Source organism: Haliotis cracherodii, unplaced genomic scaffold (assembly GCF_022045235.1).
Source record: "Haliotis cracherodii isolate W230 unplaced genomic scaffold, xgHalCrac1.p SCAF_18, whole genome shotgun sequence".
NCBI classification, from domain to species: Eukaryota; Metazoa; Mollusca; class Gastropoda; order Lepetellida; family Haliotidae; genus Haliotis; species Haliotis cracherodii.
The window spans coordinates 9630991-9652813 of record NW_027266273.1 but is presented as its reverse complement, the minus strand read 5'-3'; the positions used below and the strand labels follow the sequence as shown (position 1 = coordinate 9652813).

Below are 21823 nucleotides of genomic sequence, written 5' to 3'. Positions count from 1 at the left end.
GCGTGTCAAGTTATGCGCATAAATTAAACAATCACCTGATTAAAGTCACGCCACCATAATTATGTATCCCTACACCTGGAATGTTTATAAATGTCTTTTTTGTCTGCTTCGATATACACAACTATTTCTTATGATTACATTTTGTCGTTCATATTCACTCTCCTGAGCGTTGGACTTGAGTCCGCTCCTGACTTGTAGATCCAGAACCATTGCCTGTAGTTGTGTGGTCCTGGTTGCAATATATAGCAGTACAGCAAATACTGTGAAGGCAGCAAGTATGGAATAATAGTGCTTCATATTCGTCCTTAAACCTGCAAAACGCTCATGCATCGGGAGACGAACGTTTCAGGTGAGCTCTGTCTGTAAAAGAAAGTGTGAAATGCAGTTTTTCATGTGACGGATGCCCACGATAGAGCAGGACACACTCACTATTCTGAGAACTCATATTAACATAGATACGTTAAACAACAGACAGACAGACGGGCAGACAGACAGACAGACACCTGAAATGACTTCTGAGTTGTGACCAGCGTTTTTATATGGTCATCGGGAAAAATAACAACAGCAACAAACGTATATTTCGCTTAAAGGTCATAGCTTTGACATGTTGAAGGTACAAATTGAGATTTATTGTGACACGAGGCATGAGACAGACGTGCGTCGACTATACGTTTAACTGCAACAGACTCATAAATAAAATTAAACATCTTGAGGATTTCTTTTCACAAACTGTGATAGTTTTCTTTGATCGAATAGACTTTCAGTATTTAGTAGCATATCAAGTGTTATCGTACTAGGTCTTGTAAAGTACTTCTTTTGAATTTATAACTTACGCAGGTTATGCAGAAAAGGACATATTAGTAGATAGTGATATTCGTCAGCTAAGTCATGTTTATTCCAATGACTACAAATTCTGTCTTTCCGAGGTATATTTTCCCATCGCCCTTTTTCTATTGGTAATCTATGGTTTGTGGATCTTATTTTAGTAATCGGGATACTAAGGCCTAATCCATCAAATAGTCCTTTAACATATTCGAGTCAGCTGTATTTATGGTTACAGAAGTCTGCAAATAATAATGCATTATACATAACAGTACACAATTTCGTTGGTTTATTATAAATGATGGTAGACCAGTATGTCAACATTCTTTGTTTAATCAAATCCGTAATATGGGTTCTTCCCAGCTCTACGTATACAAACTAGTGGGATGTGCTTTTTTTACCCTTAGTATATATTTTAAGAAATCTGTGTGAACCTTTTCTATCATATCTAGTTTACCAAATCCCCAAATTTCGGAACCATATGTTAATATAAGCACGATTGTTTGATCAAATAATAATAACTGGCAGTCTATTGGTAAGTCAAGGTTTCGTATTCTAATATATGATAAATGCATAGCTTTTCTAGCTTGAGCTACCAACGACTTCTTGGCTGCTAGGAAATTTCCAGTTCGTTTAATAACAAGACCCAAGTACTGATATTGATCTACTACTTCAACAACATAATCGCCTATTCTAAACACATTATTGTTCTTTCTTGATCCAAATACAACCACCTTAGTTTTATCAATATTAATATTCAACTTCCATTGTTTACAATATTCATAAAAAAACCATTTATGTTATTTTGAAGGTCATAGGCGTTATCTGCAATTATAATAGTATCATCTGCATATAGCAAAACAATAATATTTTACAGAATCTAACTACTTCATCTTCCGATATAACATCAAAACCTTTACATATTTTCTGCTGTAGATATTCTTCAAGGTCATTTAGTACAATACGAACATGTTATCAACAGTAGAATATCCGTATCGGAATACTTCTTGTGATTCTGATAACAAATTATTATTTTCTAGATAATTATTAATTCTTTCACTTAAAATAGAAACAAACAGTTTACAGAGGCAGCTTAAAAGAGTAATGGGTTGGTAAGAGTTCGGATCTTTACGATCTCCTTTTTAAAAATAGGTTTGATCAATCCGAGGACCCATTCTTCTGGTAAGATGCCTGCATCAAATATAATATTAAATAATTTATGACACACTTTGATAAACAAATCAATAGTATATTTCAAATATTCATTTAGGATTTTATCTATTTCCGGCGATTTATTTGTCTTAAGTTTCGAAACTGCCTTCGTCATTTCTGCTATTGTAATTTCCTGGTTCAGGATATGGTCATCGTTTTCGTCAACTATCAGTTCTATATCAGTCCATTTCTGGAGATATATTCATATTTTTGAAAAACGTAAAGAAAGAGTTAAGATCAAATTCCTCTGGTAGCGTTTTTTTCTTAAATGTATTCAGTTACTTCCAATAATCTTTAGGGGACTTTGTACGCAGCCGAGCACACATCAGGTAAACCCCACAGGCATTAGACGTTGATAAGGTGTCGCAATTACAGATTAAGAATAGAAGATGCTGAGATATCGAATTGATTGGTTATCACCGCAGTTGATAGCAATCGTTTATTCACGATTAGGATAGAGTTGTGATGAGTTTAACCCTCTTGGAACAGATCTGTATTTTATGCCATATGGTGGGGTTTTTTAACTTTTGTACAATGTATTTCACATAATGTCTGTGATTATGGGTATAAGGAAGTACTGCCGATCGTATCGTAGAACTATGTCATTGAGTATTTTATAGTCACTCATTCTTACCAAAGCAGTTTACTTTATCCAAAATACAGTTCATACTACTTCAGGTACTTGAGTTGCTTTGGTATTCAGTAGACATTCTGTGTATTGATTTCTTTATTTCCGTACTCAAGAGGCCACAGGCCTTTAGTACATTAATACTAAGTGCATTCAGACCATTAGAGTCTATAACATAATATTTTTCGGTGTCTCATTGCATGATAAATGTACATAAATAAATTTTGTAAAAGTAAGTACTAAGTTGTTTAACAGAGATATGAATTTAAAGAAATTGGGATTGACATAGTAATATTCAAGTATATACTTAGTCTTTAATGTTGCATAAAATGTGCAAAACAAAGAAAGTGATTTTCTTCTTCAATGTCATTCAGGGCGCACAATTGACAAATGCGTTCTTTTCTTTTAATACCCGTATAACGTCCAGTTTCAATAAAAAGATCATGTGAACAACATCGAAATCTTGCTAAGGAAACCCGGATTTTTTTACATTTATACAAAACAAATACTGTTCGGGATATAAATCAGTTTTTACCATTTTTGTGATAAATACATGTGTTTGATTCAGATACAGTTTGAGACTAATTTTGTAATATATATCTATTAGTCTTTGTGTCAGTGAGCTAATGATATAAGAATGACATTGTATATTGTCTTCACACCATACATAGCCATAACCAACGGAAAACGGATATTCTGTACAGCTATTTACTAAACTCTTCATCCATTGTGAGTATAATTTATTAGGAATAAAAAGTATTACTTTACATAGGTTCGCAAAATACATTTTTTATTATAAATATATTATGTTTACGATACGAAAACATACTCGGCTAATAATCTATATTTACAATATTTTTTATCAATATGGTCAATTTGTTGAAGCTGGAACTCAGGAATGTTATACCTAAAAATGTGAGATGCTATATTCCTGATTTGCAAAAGTTTTGTCAAGTTTGTGGACAGTAGAGCATATACTCGTAGATAAACTAATGTCCAAAAGAAACGATACCACACTTTTTTCTAAATTTTTTATTATGAAGAGTTAATTTTGTCTGAAAAGGTACTTTTGCGTATCTTATGTTTGAAACCAAACGTATACGGTCGATAAAACCGGGAACATTTGATCAATTGAGAAAAAAGCGTGCAATTTGCCCAAATGACGTTCCGTCCCGTGACATGAAATGCACGTGCATATCTTCTGTATAAAACTGCTGACCCGACACGTTGGGATCACAGCAACAAAAAGCACGCAAAAGAAATACCACGTTTGACAGCGATTGAGAGAGAGCCGTAGGAATGCTCCAACAGGGAGCTACGCACCGCGGCGTCGCCAGAAGGTTAGGATGCGCGCGCATAACCGTCACCAGGTTAATGCAGCGGTTGCGTCAAACAGATCGGACAGCAGTCAGGCCGACACCAGGGGTGACCACGCCTATTGAAGACCGCCACATCCGGGTACTTCACCTTCGGAACCGCTTCGTAACGGCGACGTTAACAGCACGGACGGCACTGGGACACGTGATAAGTCGACAAACTGTGTACAGGAGACTGCGGGCACATGGTATCCGAGCACGTCGCCCCTACCGCGGAGCGTTCCTGACACCTCAACACCGACTCAACAGACGGATATTGGCCAGGCGACTTCGACGGTGGCAAAGGTGGAACTGGGCATCACGATAACGCTGCGCATTCAGGTTTCCTCGAATAACGACGAGTCTCGTTTTGACGTCATCGTCATTCCACCCCAAACCATTAAACCTCCGCCTCCATATGGCCTGACTTGACGGTGCCAAACGTTCACCTACTCTTCGGTACACAATATGTCGGACGTCGTTCCTGAAGATGCAAAATCTGCTTTCGTCAGAAAACATGACACGTGTTGATGACATCTTACAACCAGTTGTGGTGCCATTCATCCAACAACAGCCTAATGGTATCATTTTCCAGCACGATAATGCGAGGCCTCACACGGCAAGGCTTACCCAGAACTTCCTAGCAAACGCCAATATTCACGTTTTACCATGGCCGGCATGTTCACCGGACATGAACCCAATCGAACACATGTCGGACATTCTCGGCCGCAAAGTCAGGAATCGCCCTGTGCCTCCAGTTAACCTCCAGGAATTGGAACAATGCCTCCTCCATGAATGGCAACCCATCCCCACCAACGTCATCAGGCGTCTGACGTCATCAGCCCGTAGACATGTACTAGCGTGTATTGACGCTCACGGTGGACATACCCGGTACTAACGTGACTTTGAGACGTGTGTTGTGACATTTTCCACACTTGACTCATCAACTGTGTTCAAATGAAATTTTCATTTTCGACCCCCCGTGTCTTTACATGTCTATCCTCATGATTGTAAAGGATTGATTACAATGAATTTTTGTACATATACTGTGAAAACATTACTCACAAGTTATATACCAATTTGAAATGTCTGTATCGTTTAGTTTTTTTTGTAATGCCCTTTCAAACACGTGGTATCGTTTCTTTTGGACATTAGTAGTGGGTCCCCATGGGTACTGGTTGTGCTCCTCTCCAGACTGATCTGTTTTTGTTCGGATACAAATTGGATTTCTTTTATTAATCCAGCAAAATCACAAAAAGGAAGACGTTCTGAGGAATTTACTAAATACGTGGTTTGTTTAACATGAAACACAATGCCTTCCCATTCTGTGAACTTCACATGATGTTTTCAGGCCTCCTTTTCTCACTGGCTCTTACATTAATGGACTGGGTGGTCAGACGCAGTGACCTGATTCATACATCGGGTGAAGGCGTACCCCGACTGCGTGGATGGTTTCTTATTATGCCAATCACTGGATTGTCTGGCCAAGACTCGATTGTTTGCAGGCCTCGTCCTATGGCAAGACAACTGCTGTGCGGCATCACTACTACTATAATAATAATAATGATATTAAAAATAAATGTGCGCAGCGATGTCGGGCTCTATGATTTTTCATATCACTCGGTCATTAAGTTCGAGCCTACTTGAATCCACTTCATAAATACTGTGCACATGAGAATTATATAATTTAATTAATAATTTTATCTTTCACTGGTCCGTTTTGACGAAACTGGTTGGTGCCGGAGCATTCTTGGGTGTTCGTAACCCATTTCAGTGCTCGTTCATATTCGAACCCTGAAATGGTTTGCTTGTACCAATGCGATAAAAATTAAGGCACCGATTGTGGCATATCACCGCTACTTAAAAGGCGTGTGCAGGGGGGTCCTATACACATTTTAGACCACGACCATGTTCGAATCCTCAAATGGTTTGCTTGTACAAACGCCGTCAGAGATTTAGCACTGGTTGTGACATATCACAGTGGCTGCTTCGACACTTGCATGTTCTGGAGTATCCCCGGGTGTTCTAGGCACATTTCCAACCTCGACCATGTTCGAATCCTCACATGGTTTGTTTGTACCAACGTGTCTAATGTATGCAGCGCTTGCAGGACATCGCCGCTATGGTTCCGGGGTGTACCCTATATCTTTTAAACCCATTTCTTACTTCGACCATATTTGAATCCTCAAATGGGGGCAAGGGTGGCCCAGTCATCTAAGGAGACGCAATTCGCCATGCAGAGTTGCGTCCCTTTGGCACGCAAGATACCTATGATTGTGGGTTCGAATCCCGATTCGTCCCAATTATGTTTCTAATTTAGTCAGCACCATACCCGTGCTCGTGGGTTTCACCGAAGTGGTAAACATCTGAGACCTGCATCACTTCGGGCTTTCCTCCCACATTAAGCTGACACGACGCGATACAACTGGAATACTGTTAAAAGCAGCGTTAAACCCAACTCAGTCAGTCAGTCAGAATCCTCAAATGCGGAACAAGACTATTAAACTCGGAATGTTTTATAAATTGCAGCACCATCTTGCGTTCTTTATTGTCAACGTTGACGCAGTTTATTGTGTCCTTTCGTGAGCACTGACGTTCTTTAGTACACATTGTTCTTTCTTTTCATATGATGTCACGTACCATTTGACTGATATATTGCGTAACTTTTGACCTCTATTTCAACTTTGTAAGTTTTAACCGGCGTCTGTTTGTTTTATATTTTGACCTTTATTAATAACATTTAATATTTTAGTCATAACATTTGACTATTATTGCATACTTTTGTCCTTTATTTCAACTTTGTATTTTTAAACCAAAAATATTTCAACCATAATATTTCACTGGTTCGTTTTGACGTACAATCGTATTTTCAATGAGCAAATACGGTCGTTTAGGCGCTTGTCACCTTTGATAAGCATCCGAAAGGAAGATGCGCATTTTGACCCGTGCGTTCCAGCTACACTAAAAAGAGTTAACTGGTCATTGCGAGGCAAGGTTACTCCTATTTGACGCACGGGATTGCCTAAAAGTCGGCTGGGCCGGGCCAAGACGGGCCAAAGTGTTACTGGCTAATTACTTCATTATCGGCGATCATACCTACATATAATTGATCAAACATACACACATGACATTATTGAACAATCACCAAACAAAAAAGTGCAACATAAATAAGTAATTCGGAGTAAATCGCTTGAAAACAAGAAAGTGGAGCTGTGTGTAAGCGTCGCTGATCTTGGTAACATGTAAAAGAGCAATCGTTAAACGAAATAAGATTTGAAACGTATCAAATACTTCTAGCTATCGTGATACAAATTTCCATCTGTCGGCATAGCGTTTATATTTATAGGAACGTACTATATATAAGTAACTACTACTTTATAATGTCACTGATCGTCGTATTTAAAGCAGACACGTTGGTTAAAGTAGACCTCTTCTCTCTATACTCTCAACAGTCACACAAGTGTTCGGTCCGACTTGGCCCGGGCTGTCAAAATCAACTTAAACCTCACAGATGTATCATCAAATGGATTCACATCTACAGATTAGTGTTATATCTACCTAAATACCACTTTATAATGTCACAGATGTCTGTAATTAAAGAAAACAAGGTGCTTAAAGTGAAGCCCTTTTCCCTCTACATTCTCAACATAGTCTCTATCAGAAGTGTTTGGCTTGTGTTGGGTCCCACTTGGCCCGGGCGGTCAAAATCAACTTTAAACACACAGATGTATCTTCAAATGTGTTTACATCTATAGATTAGTGTTCTATCTACCTATACACCACTTTATAATGTCCAGGTGTATCGCATTTAAAGAAATCTGCGCCGTTAAAGTGAGGCATTTTTACTTATTTTCTTAAGAAAATCCAAGTCAGAAATGTTCGGTCATACTTGGCCCGGGCTGTCAAAATCAACTTAAACCTCTCTGATGTATCATCAAATGGATCCACATCTTTCGATTAGTATTATATCTACCAAAATACCACTTTATAGTGTCTCAGATCGCTGTACTTAAAGAAAACAAGGGGCTCAAAGTGAAGCCCTTTTCTCTCTACATTCTCAACATAGTCTCTATCAGAAGTGTTTGGCTTGTGTTGGGTCCCACTTGGCCCGGGCGGTCAAAATCAACTTTAAACACACAGATGTATCTTCAAATGTGTTTACATCTATAGATTAGTGTTCTATCTACCTATATACCACTTTATAATGTCACGGTAAATCGTATTTAAAGAAAACAAGGGGCTCAAAGTGAAGCATTTTTACTTATTTTCTTAAGAAAATCCAAGTCAGAGGTGTTCGGTCCGACTTGGCCCGGGCTGTCAAAATCAACTTTAACCTCACTGATGAATCATCAAATGGATCCACATCTTTCGATTAGTATTATATCTACCTAAATACCACTTTATAGTGTCTCAGATCGCTGTACTTGAAGAAAACAAGGGGCTCAAAGTGAAGCCCTTTTCTCTCTACATTCTCAACATAGTCTCTATCAGAAGTGTTTGGCTTGTGTTGGGTCCCACTTGCCCCGGGCTGTCAAAATCAACTTTAAACACACAGATGTATCTTCAAATGTGTTTACTAAATTGATTAGTATTATATCTACCAATACACCACTTTATAATGTCACGGTACATCGTATTTAAAGAAAACAAGGGGCTCAGAGTGAAGCATTTTTACTGTATTCTCTTAAGAAAATCCAAGTCAGAAATGTTCGGTCATACTTGGCCCGGGCTGTCAAAATCAACTTAAACCTCTCTGATGTATCATCAAATGGATCCACATCTTTCGATTAGTATTATATCTACCAAAATACCACTTTATAGTGTCTCAGATCGCTGTACTTAAAGAAAACAAGGGGCTCAAAGTGAAGCCCTTTTCTCTCTACATTCTCAACATAGTCTCTATCAGAAGTGTTTGGCTTGTGTTGGGTCCCACTTGGCCCGGGCGGTCAAAATCAACTTTAAACACACAGATGTATCTTCAAATGTGTTTACATCTATAGATTAGTGTTCTATCTACCTATATACCACTTTATAATGTCACGGTAAATCGTATTTAAAGAAAACAAGGGGCTCAAAGTGAAGCATTTTTACTTATTTTCTTAAGAAAATCCAAGTCAGAGGTGTTCGGTCCGACTTGGCCCGGGCTGTCAAAATCAACTTTAACCTCACTGATGAATCATCAAATGGATCCACATCTTTCGATTAGTATTATATCTACCTAAATACCACTTTATAGTGTCTCAGATCGCTGTACTTGAAGAAAACAAGGGGCTCAAAGTGAAGCCCTTTTCTCTCTACTTTCTTAACATAGTCTCTATCAGAAGTGTTTGGCTTGTGTTGGGTCCCACTTGCCCCGGGCGGTCAAAATCAACTTTAAACACACCGATGTATCTTCAAATGTGTTTACTAAATTGATTAGTATTATATCTACCAATACACCACTTTATAATGTCACGGTACATCGTATTTAAAGAAAACAAGGGGCTCAGAGTGAAGCATTTTTACTGTATTCTCTTAAGAAAATCCAAGTCAGAAGTGTTCGGTCCGACTTGGCCCGGGCTGTCGAAATCAACTTAAACCTCACTGATGTATCATCAAATGGATCCACATCTTTCGATTAGTATTATATCTACATAAATACCACTTTATAGTGTCTCAGATCGCTGTACTTGAAGAAAACAATGGGCCCAAAGTGAAGCCCTTTTCTCTCTACATTCTCAACATAGTCTCTATCAGAAGTGTTTGGCTTGTGTTGGGTCCCACTTGGCCCGGGCCGTCAAAATCAACGTTAAACACACAGATGTATCTTCAAATGTGTTTACATCAATAGATTAGTATTATATCTATCTATACACCACTTTATAATGTCACGGTACACCGTATTTAAAGAAAACAAGGGGCTCAAAGTGAAGCATTTTTACTTATTTTCTTAAGAAAATCCAAGTCAGAAATGTTCGGTCCGACTTGGCCCGGGCTGTCGAAATCAACTTAAACCTCACTGATGTATCATCAAATGGATCCACATCTTTCGATTAGTATTATTTCTACCTAAATACCACTTTATAGTGTCTCAGATCGCTGTACTTGAAGAAAACAATGGGCCCAAAGTGAAGCCCTTTTCTCTCTACATTCTCAACATAGTCTCTATCAGAAGTGTTTGGCTTGTGTTGGGTCCCACTTGGCCCGGGCCGTCAAAATCAACGTTAAACACACAGATGTATCTTCAAATGTGTTTACATCAATAGATTAGTATTATATCTATCTATACACCACTTTATAATGTCACGGTACACCGTATTTAAAGAAAACAAGGGGCTCAAAGTGAAGCATTTTTACTGTATTCTCTTAAGAAAATCCAAGTCAGAAGTGTTCGGTCCGACTTGGCCCGGGCTGTCAAAATCAACTTTAAACACACAGATGTATCTTCAAATGTGTTTACTAAATTGATTAGTATTATATCTACCAATACACCACTTTATAATGTCACGGTACATCGTATTTAAAGAAAACAAGGGGCTCAGAGTGAAGCATTTTTACTGTATTCTCTTAAGAAAATCCAAGTCAGAAGTGTTCGGTCCGACTTGGCCCGGGCTGTCGAAATCAACTTAAACCTCACTGATGTATCATCAAATGGATCCACATCTTTCGATTAGTATTATATCTACCTAAATACCACTTTATAGTGTCTCAGATCGCTGTACTTAAAGAAAACAAGGGGCTCAAAGTGAAGCCCTTTTCTCTCTACATTCTCAACATAGTCTCTATCAGAAGTGTTTGGCTTGTGTTGGGTCCCACTTGGCCCGGGCGGTCAAAATCAACGTTAAACACACACAGATGTATCTTCAAATGTGTTTACATCTATAGATTAGTGTTATAGCTACCTATATACCACTTTATAATGTCACGGTAAATCGTATTTAAAGAAAACAAGGGGCTCAAAGTGAAGCATTTTTACTTATTTTCTTAAGAAAATCCAAGTCAGAAATGTTCGGTCCGACTTGGCCCGGGCTGTCGAAATCAACTTAAACCTCACTGATGTATCATCAAATGGATCCACATCTTTCGATTAGTATTATTTCTACCTAAATACCACTTTATAGTGTCTCAGATCGCTGTACTTGAAGAAAACAATGGGCCCAAAGTGAAGCCCTTTTCTCTCTACATTCTCGACATAGTCTCTATCAGAAGTGTTTGGCTTGTGTTGGGTCCCACTTGGCCCGGGCCGTCAAAATCAACGTTAAACACACAGATGTATCTTCAAATGTGTTTACATCAATATATTAGTATTATATCTATCTATACACCACTTTATAATGTCACGGTACACCGTATTTAAAGAAAACAAGGGGCTCAAAGTGAAGCATTTTTACTGTATTCTCTTAAGAAAATCCAAGTCAGAAGTGTTCGGTCCGACTTGGCCCGGGCTGTCAAAATCAACTTAAACCTCACAAGGTGCTCAAAGTGAAGCCCTTTTCCCCTCTACATTCTCAACATCTATCAGAGGTTTTTGGCTTGTGTTGGGTCCCACTTGGCCCGGGTGGTCAAAATCAACAGATGTATCCAATGTATTAACAGGTATACAAAGTGAAGCACATTTTCGCGTACGCTCACTCTCAAAGTAGTGCAGGTTGTTTCGCTTTAGCCAAAATTCACCATAACCGTATAGATTTAAACGTTGTATATGTCATTTTAACTGTAACCTTTTGATTGAAATCCTATTTTTTTGTAAAGGAACATAACTTACACTTTTAGAGGCCTCCCAATCGTAAATCCTTGGTAGAAAACGAATGACAAGGTAGACGTTACCCATAAAATTGTGTCTACCTTGTCATCTGTCAACTTCAACAAAGAGAAAACGAATGCTTTGATGTACAAATGTTTCAACTGTTAGATGCATGGACGTAACACATCCTTCGATCATTGTAGTGGTCAGTTTACTGACCCGGTGTGTTGACATTTGTCATCAGCAGGTTGTCAGTTACTGACCATACCAGACCACACCACGTGTTTGTGTCTACGTAAACATACCAATTGTGTTTTTAGATCACAGACCCCTACGTATGAAATGAGTCCTTTATAATTGAAAGAAACGCCGGAAAGGATTATTCCAAATAATTAGATACTGGCAGGTTGCGTAGACGGGGCGTAGTTGTTTGCATCTAATTGTGTCTCTATTAGTAGGATGTATGCACTACATGCCATTCCACTTCCCGTTATTAGATATACAATATTTTTATTTCCCAAATAAGTGAGTAAATGCTTTTGACTTCCGCCTTTTCGAGATTAATCTAAGCTTGTATACCTTGTTTGATCTCATTGGAGTGTAAGTTTTGCAGCTATGTTGCTGAAAAAATTGTAACTTAAGCTGTTTATTCCAACAACAGATAACGTGTGTTGAAGTCTTGGCATGTTTATATGGTATCATAAGCTATGATCTTTAGTCAAACGCGTTTTGAATTGGTAAGAAATGTAGAAAAACACTATTTCAAGACTCACACACGTTCCTTTTTATGTTGATTCAGAAAACGCAACATTCATATTCATATTTATTGTAATGTGAATTTTAAACATGTGTTTTTAACTTTCTCAATGATGTTTGCCATTTTACGCAATATTTGTTCTTACATCAGGTTTACGAACGCAAATTATAATCTCAGAGGTTAACTAAACTGTAGTTATGAATATACCGAGGCGGGTTCACATGATTCACATGTACATCTTTTTTTTTGCAAGAAAAACACTTCCTGCACCCGAACTTGAGTTGATAACATTAATGTTTGGTTTCACAGTTTAAGCATCGTCTCACAATACGCTTATTTGATTTTTCGATTATACTGGAAAAACGTTTTTGCCTTACTTCAAGTCTTGTGTCTCATCGATCCTTCTCATTGTGTCCGTATGTGCACGTTAAGTGTGGAATTAATCCAAATTACACCTGTACCCAGCTTGCTTAATTGCCCCTTGTTTAATTGCAATCAAGTAGGTGTTGCGTAATCAATCAACCATTTGCCCTTAATTAGCTGTCCTGAGTTGTAGTTAATAGCAGACCGTTTCATTGATAACTTATGCATTTGGTGAGGCTAATTAACAAAACCCATTTATTTTCTTTTGAACTTACGTTAATATGTTTGTCCTAAAATGCTTTCAGAATACTTTTGTAAGCTATGATAGTGTCGTGTCCCTCGCAAATACGAAATAAAGTCATAACATATCGCCATATTGGTATGAAAGATACTATTCCATAAACATAGTATCACTGGCCATGACAAACATTAGCAGTATTAGAATAAGTTAGTGAGTGAGTACGGTTTTACGCCGCTTTCAGCAATATTCCAGCAATATCACGGCGGGGGACACCAGAAATGGGCTTCACACATTGTACCCATGACGGTAATCGAACCCGGGTCTTCGGCGTGACGAGCGAACGCTTTAACCACTAGGCGACCCGACTGCCCTATTAGAAAAAGAAACATAATTAAATACAGTATGACGTATAAGTATACAGAAAACCAAGAGAGCCCAACTTACTTCAGTTTCTGTACTGTACTTGGGTTTACCTCCTTTTGCATCCTGCGTATCATTCTACCCGTCGGATGGACTTAATAATCTTAAACATCACGACTGTAAAACAAAGTTCCTAGATATATATAGAACTTTACTCACTTACTTTGGAGAACTTACTTACTTACTTACTTACTTTGGAGATTTAACGTGCGCTTTCCGACTGATGCGTATTTCGCACACGGGCCCGGCCAGGCCATTTAATGTGTTTCCGAAAGGGGCAAGGGTGGTCTGTGCAACCCAAGAGGGAGCTTTAGGGGTTGCTTATATAGAATTTGGGAATTTTGAGATTTGGAATAGATTTGGAGAACTTTAATTCACGGCGTCTTTTAACCATCACGACCATAATACTGAGTGGTCCAAGTCAGGTTCAGGAGAAGTGTGTTTTCACATAACGAGCTTTGTCGGAAATGGCTGCTCGGAGATGCAGCATGTATTCTCGCGGTATGGCAGATTACAACTGTCTCAGATAATCCTGTTTTCCTAAACACACACATAGATAATAGAACCATTAAGCAGGGTTGAGGGAGAGGTTTATCCTGAAATCCAAAGTGTCTCACCTTACCTTCTCCAAGTGTTACCCTATATAAGTGACGAGGTAGCGCACTGACATCCGATACGATAAGATAAACCAAAAAATGTCGGCTATCGACCTAACCATATGCACCGCAGATCTAGCCCAAAGCACTCAATGGGAAGTGCACGACGTCCCGCTAGGTAGTGACCACTTCCCAATAAACATAACCATAGGAAATACAAACGTACCAATCCAAACAGAAAACCAAGAACCAAAATTCCATTACAATAAAGCTAACTGGGACCAATTCCAAGATATCTGCAACGAAGCTAACTTTAACGAAATAGAAAATAAGGATCCAGAAACCTATTGTAAAAACCTAACAGACTATATAATAAACGCAGCCAAAACCTCCATCCCCTTCAAAACATCTAAGACAGGCAAACCGACGGTACCATGGTGGAATGAGGAAATAGAACAGACTAGACGAAAACGTAAATCAGCCTTCAATAAAGCAAAACGCGACTACAAATTTTTAAACATAGCCCACGAACTAAACCACCAGGTTCAAAAACTAGTATAAAGAGCCAAAAGTAGAGACTGGAAAACATTCTGCGAAGGTATAAATAACCGTACAGATGCCAGAACGGTCTGGCGCAAAATCCACGCCATTAGAGGCTTAAAACGATATAAAAAAAAACCTAACATTAACAACTCAACCAACCCCGCCCAAAAAGCAAATAATCTCGCCAACCACTTTTCGGCCGTTAGCAGTAACAGCAACTTCAGCCGAAAATTCCAAGATAAACTTAAAACAGAAAACAAACCCACAAAAGAACCAAACAACAACAATCTAGAAATAAATCAACCCTACACAACGGAGGAGCTCCTCTACGTAATCCAAAACAGGAAAAAGGGCACAGCTCCAGGATTAGACCTAACCTCTTACCAAATAATTCCTACTCCCTGGAAACAGGCCCTAGTCATACCAATCCCTAAACCTAATAAACCAGCTAATCAAGCTAACTCATATAGACCAATATCCCTAACTTCAAACTTATGTAAAGTAATGGAATCAATGGCTAAAAATAGATTACAACATTACTTAACCCAAAATAACATCATAAACCCAGATCAAAGCGGTTTCACTCCTGGCCGCTCAACCCTAGATAACATCGCCCGACTAGAACAAGAAATTAAGACAGGACAACTAAATAAACAATATACCACAGGCATCTTCTTAGACTTCTCTAAAGCTTTCGACATGGTATGGCACGATGGGCTAATACAAAAACTTTAAAAAATAGGACTCAAAGGTCAGATAATAAACTACATCCAGGACTTCCTAAACAATCGTAAAATAACCGTGGGTATAGACCAAACTCTATCGGACCAATGTCCCCTAGAAAATGGCACTCCACAGGGCAGTATCCTCAGCCCCACCCTCTTCAATATAATGATAAACGATCTATTCGAGGGCCTATCCCCTAAAGTAAACACATCAAAATTCGCGGATGATGGAGCCATCTGGATCCGCACTAAAAGCATGAAAATGGCCCAAAATTTACTCCACAAATCTCTTAATAAAATACAACAATGGGCTGACAAATGGGGCCTCTCCCTTAACTCAGAAAAAACAACAGGAATAGTATTCAAACATAAAAACATGAAACCCGCCTCCCCAATCCCCCAGCTAAACAATCAAACAATCAAATTTCAAAAACAAACCAAATTCTTAGGACTTATTTTCGATGAACATCTCACCTGGGATGCTCACATCCAAAACCTAACAACTAAAAGCAGTAAAGACCTAAACACCCTAAGATGCCTAACTGGCTCTAACTGGGGAGCCTCCAAAGATACTCTCCTCTCTCTCTACATAACACTAATTAGATCAAAACTAGACTACGGCTGCGCCATATACAACACCCTTAACAACTCCCTATCTAAAAAACTTGACTCAATACAATATCAGGCTCTCAAACTAATTACACGCACCCAACATGGCACCTCCTACACCTCACTTCAGGCCTTAACAGGAGAGATGCCACTAAGTCTACGCAAGGAACAGCTAAGCTTAAATTTCCCAACCAAACCCTCTCATCCAAAACTTAATAAACCAAAACATCAGCCCTAAAAACCAAGCACTAGCTCGTAAACACCCCTTACTTACCCCAATATCCCAAAGAATAACAAACTACCTAAATGAACACCAAATTAAAAATCTTAAACAAAACTGCAAACAATCAAATATCTTCACCCCTAAACTTAAAATACCCAAAACACCCTTAACACTAGCTAGCCAAATAAATAAACAAACCGACCCAAACATAGCTAAAACTACCACACTAGCATACATACACGAAAATTGGCCAAATTGGTGTCACATTTACACGGACGGATCCTCAGATCCGACCTCCAAACACACGGGTTTCGGAGTCCATACCACACAACCAACTAAAACCACACAATCATTCCGACTCCCAAATAACCAATCAATATTCACGGCAGAACTAATGGGCATGGCCTCAGCCCTCCATAATCAAGAATCCAAAAACCACAAAAAATCCTAATACTTACCGACTCCCTAAGTGGACTGCAAGCCCTCCAAAACAAAAATACCCCAAACCGACCTAAATTAATAAATCAAATACTTAAAAACTCCAACGACCTAACTAAGGCAGGCAAACAAATAACCTTCTTGTGGATCCCCGCCCACGTAGGAATATACGGTAATGAAAACGCCGATAAAGCAGCTAAACTATCCCTCAAAATCCCAGAAATAAGCTTAAACTTACCCATCTCAAAATCAGAAATTAAAAGTGTAAACAAGCAAAAAATCACAAAAATGGCATAACCTTTATCTAAACTAAAATAGCCGAATCAAAAAAGTGCTCAGCAAACCACTAACCAAACCAAAAATTCTCCATCCATCAAAAAAAATCGACAGAGTAATCACTAAACTGCAAACAGGACACACCAACCTAAACAACCACCAAAAAAAATAAAAAAACACACTACAGGTAACTGCCCACATTGCAAACAACTAGAAACCCCAGAACACGCACTCATCCACTCCACACACTACCTCACACATCGAACCGCATTACAAACCACCCTCAATCTAAACAAGGCTCTCACTCTAGAAGCAATACTAAACCCACAAAATAAACTAGAAAACTTCAAGGCCTTAGGCGTATTCTTAATCAAAACGGAACTAGAAAAACGCATCTAAAAACATAATAACCTTCCAAATCAAAATCACATAAACAAACAAACATCCACCATACCCAGCTCCCTTAGTTCTCCTCCCCAACCCCATCGGCATCTATTCCAATTCTCAAAATTCCCAAATTATATATACGCAACTCCTAAAGCCCCCTCTTAGGGTTGCACAAGCCACCTTCTCCCCGTGTGCGAAATACGCATCAGTCGGAAAGCGCACGTTAAATCTCCAAAGTAAGTAAGTAAGTAAGCACTGACATCCTATTCCAAATATCACGATCAGAAATGACTGCAATACTCGTTGGCGACTCTTTGGTCAAATATCTTGGACGGTACACTGAGAGAGAAGACATAATTACGAGATCTCTGTCAGGAGCCAAGGTGGCTGACGTCCCCGATCTCCTCTGGGACATTGAGAGGTTTAAGGTAGGAGACGTCTTCATAGCATATCTTTTAGCAGTTAAAGGAAGTAACATTTTGCACATTATGAGGACTGTTCCACGCACGTACTAATAAATAATCAGTCATCATAAACTCAACCCAATGTTAATTGAAACCGGTTTGGATAGTTGATACAGACACTGTGTGATAAAACATATTTCCAAAAACCTACCTTACGTTTGGGTTTCAGTGAAAGATACATCTGAAGTGACCGTTATTTTAACATTGTTTTCAGTTCGTCATTGTCCATGTTGGGATAAATGACTTGGCTTACATGCCCAGGGCGCCGAGACAGGTCTTGGACGACTTCATCAAGCTGCTCGGCTGTTTAAGGGAACGGAACCCACGGTATGTCATATCATCTCCTGTCATACACAATCCAATATTTGCATGTAAATTAAAGGCTTTTGAGCTGACTTCGCAATGCATCATCACATATAGTCCATAACGTCAGATGACAACATAGTATCAGAGACCATATACCGGTATATGGTCTCTGATAGTATAATAGTTTCGACCTATTTGTTTAAAGTGACCGCCGCGTCGGCAAAAGTACTGTTTTGGGGGTAAATATTGATTTTTATGTTTGTACAGAGCTGTGGTATTCCTTTCCGGTGTCACCCCGAGGGATCGGAACCGGTGGCGCCAGGGCCAGGGCATTTCAAGCCATGATGCCCTGAACCAAAAAGCCTACGCCCTAAAACAAAGGTCTAAAACACCTTTGTGAAGAGGAGCGACTGACGTATGTTGGACACCCTGAATTTATGTCTTCCGGCATAGTGCGGAAGGACTTTCTCGCGCATGATGGCCTACATTTACGTCCAGCAGGTCAAAAACAGCTGGCATCAGACCTGATCCGTGCTCTTGCTGCGGTATGTTTTTTTCAAAAGAATGATTATTTCATAGTATTTTTGTTTCCAATAGTTTGAATATTTACTGTATTAATGCACCACAAGGTCATGAAGTGGCCATAAAATTTCCGAGTGCTGTGGGATTCAAACCATGCACCTTCCAACCCGAGCTCAGACGCTTTGTTCACATGACCAAAGGTACATAATCCGTTTTTGTACAAACAGTAACAACAATATGGCACCAATACAATGTTAGAATGTTATTTTTTAAGTTAGCATCCGTTTTCTGTTTTTTTTTTCACAGGTTCAGCATACACCCGTAAAGAACGCGCACTCGCAAATTCAAGTACGTCCCACCTTCAAACGCATTTAACCTTAATTTTGCCTTAGGTATATTTCCTTTTCAAATCAAACTGAACAAATCTGAACATCAATAGCATCATCCATGATGGCAATGCCGTCTACAATAATGTGTTCCTTTTTAACCAGACGACTCGCCCACTCAAGACTCTCTCTCGCCCACTTAAGACTCCCAGTTACCCAGACAAGACGACGACTCCCCCAACCACGCCTTTGGAGTGGGTTTTGTCGTACGCCCATGCCTGTTCAAAAAAACCTGCAGGCGACTCAGCCCCACCCCCTCCTCCATTGGACATAGCTTCAGAGGTAAGCATTGGATAAAGAATATAAAGTCATGCAATATACATATTCATTACATTAACTTGTTGTAGTGTTTGCAACCGTCTTACCATCGTTATCTAATGCAGGTCGACTTTCCACCCCTACAAAAGGCAGCATGGCTTTCACGGGACAAGATCGCAAACAAGGTGAAGCATATAATTGCATTATCTCAAAAAAAAATTCTTGCTTGCTGCTAAATAATTGTATTGTTAATACGAAAACCATATTTTCTTCATTTAATTAATTTCCAGAGAATGATAAAAGACTCTCCCTTCAATGTATATTTGCTTATAATAACCATGAGTTGTTCTTTTCCAGTCCCAATTGACAGCCTCGGCACAAAAAGAGGAGAACCGGCCAGTGAAGGTAAGATATTTGCGCTACATAACCCAGAAACATCCCTTCCGTTATTTTTAATACTACGGTTCGTTCCTTGGGGAATGCATACTTCTTTGTATTCTTTATTAATATGTCTCTCCTTAATAAATATATATTTGTTTTATAAAACCAAGCGTTTCTTATATTTTCCAGTCCCAATTGACAGCCTCCATCCTCTTTGGTGATGGAGGCTGTCAATTTGGACTGCACAGTCCAAATTGACAGCCTCCATCACCAAAGAGGAAAAGCGGTCTATGAAGGTGAGATATAATTACTTCATAAACTAGAAACATTCTTTCCGTTATTTTGAATTAAATAAATATCTGATTCTCTCCCTAATGAGTATATATTTGTTTTCTGAAACCACTTGTTCTTCTTATGCAGTCTGAATTGACAGCCTCCATCACCAAAGAGGAGAAGCGGTCTATGAAGGTGAGATATAAGTACTACATAAACTAGAAACATACTTTCCGTTATTTTGAGTTTAATAAATATCTGATTCTTTCCCTAATGAGTATATATTTGTTTTGTGAAACCACTTGTTCTTCTTTTGCAGTCTGAATTGACAGCCTCCATCACCAAAGAGGAGAAGCGGTCTATGAAGGTGAGATATAAGTACTACATAAACTAGAAACATTCTTTCTGTTATTTTCAATTAAATAAATATCTGATTCTCTCCCTAATGAGAATATATTTGACCCAACAAGACTTTATTTATTTCTTTTCATTTTTTTAAATACAATATAACATTACGTCAATATAATCTGTATTTAATAATATGAAATATGTGTATATGATATTTCTAAGATATTCGTAATATTCTTTCAGGATTCCCCGTGATGTACGGTGGAGGTGATGTGACAGTGTATATGACGAAGACGACCGAACTCAGTGCCCATGAAGCCCTTGGTATTTTAGGTGAGACAACTTTCTTCACCAACATTCTACAATTTGTACACAATCCCAACCACAACTATATGTATATATCCACCTTAGTGTAAGGTAGCGCAAGCTAAGTCAAAACCCTACAATGTTATCAATTCATTTTCCAAAAAATTCTTTTTAGAACACCCTGACCACACAAAGGTAACTTGCATTTCACCATGTAGACCAAAGGGTACTGAAGTTTACCTGTTCTCTACCGGTGGTGACCCCAACAAAAAGTGTAAGTGTATTCAGATCATTATTCAAATCTAAAATTGTTTCAAGAAAAACTTGGAATACTAATACAAGTACTTATGTGTTTTCAGATGACCTCAGATCTGATCAATATATGTGGAAGAATCAAGGCTCAAAAATAGTAAAAGCAGACAAGCAAATGCTTAAAAAATATTATTTTACCATAGATTCTGAAGAAGTTCCAACACAATTCAGCAAACAAGAATTTCGCCACCCATACAAACCCAGGCCACATGGTAACAGATTAAATGGAGACCAAGAACACCGCAGAACTGCTTCTTCTGTTCTCACCAAAGCAAAGGACACCAGCAAAGGCCCATCAGCAACTTATCGCGAATTAATAACTGACCCATCCATTTCCGTCACTTTCCAAGGCGTTTTGAACCCACGAAATCAGAAACAAGTTAGGAACCAAGCACAGCAACAACAAACACAACAACAACTTAATGAAGATACTATATACAATGTACAAGAACTTGCCTATCACCTGGAACCTTTTGTCCTTGGCATTACCACCTATCCAGATCTCCGAATAGTATTGGCATTAGATAACATAATAAATGACCTTAAAATCATGACTGACAAGAAACCTGCTACACCTATCATTCTTGGATATGACACCACTTTTAATTTAGGAGATTTCTATGTTACCACAATCCTTTACCACCACTGTAATTTCAAGAAAGACCCAGCTATTCCTTTGGCATTTCTTATTCACGAACGTAAATTTTCGAAAGTTCATCAATATTTCTTAGGTACATTCAGAGATAAACTGCCCATCCTTGATTCCAGTCGTGTACTATTTGTAGCCGACAGAGAGAAAGCCATCGGTAACGCTATACAGAAAGAGCTACCAAATGCTAGGATAGTATACTGCTGGAATCACATAAAACAGGACCTTTGCTACTGGCTGCGGAAGCAAAAGGCCAGTAGTGACCAGATAGCCGTCTATACCAATCATTTGGAGAGCCTT

At 38.7% G+C, this 21823-nt stretch overlaps 1 protein-coding gene across 1 annotated transcript in view; it reads right to left on the bottom strand.

Moving 5' to 3' along the window:
- LOC139465755 (probable methyltransferase-like protein 24) overlaps nt 1-21823 on the bottom strand; it is a 65192-nt gene that overhangs the window by 4452 nt on the left and 38917 nt on the right. The window contains exon 2 of the mRNA XM_071247615.1: nt 139-360. Coding sequence (XP_071103716.1) covers nt 139-330 — 192 coding nt within the window. The 5' untranslated portion in view covers nt 331-360. The remainder of the gene's footprint in view (nt 1-138; nt 361-21823) is intronic.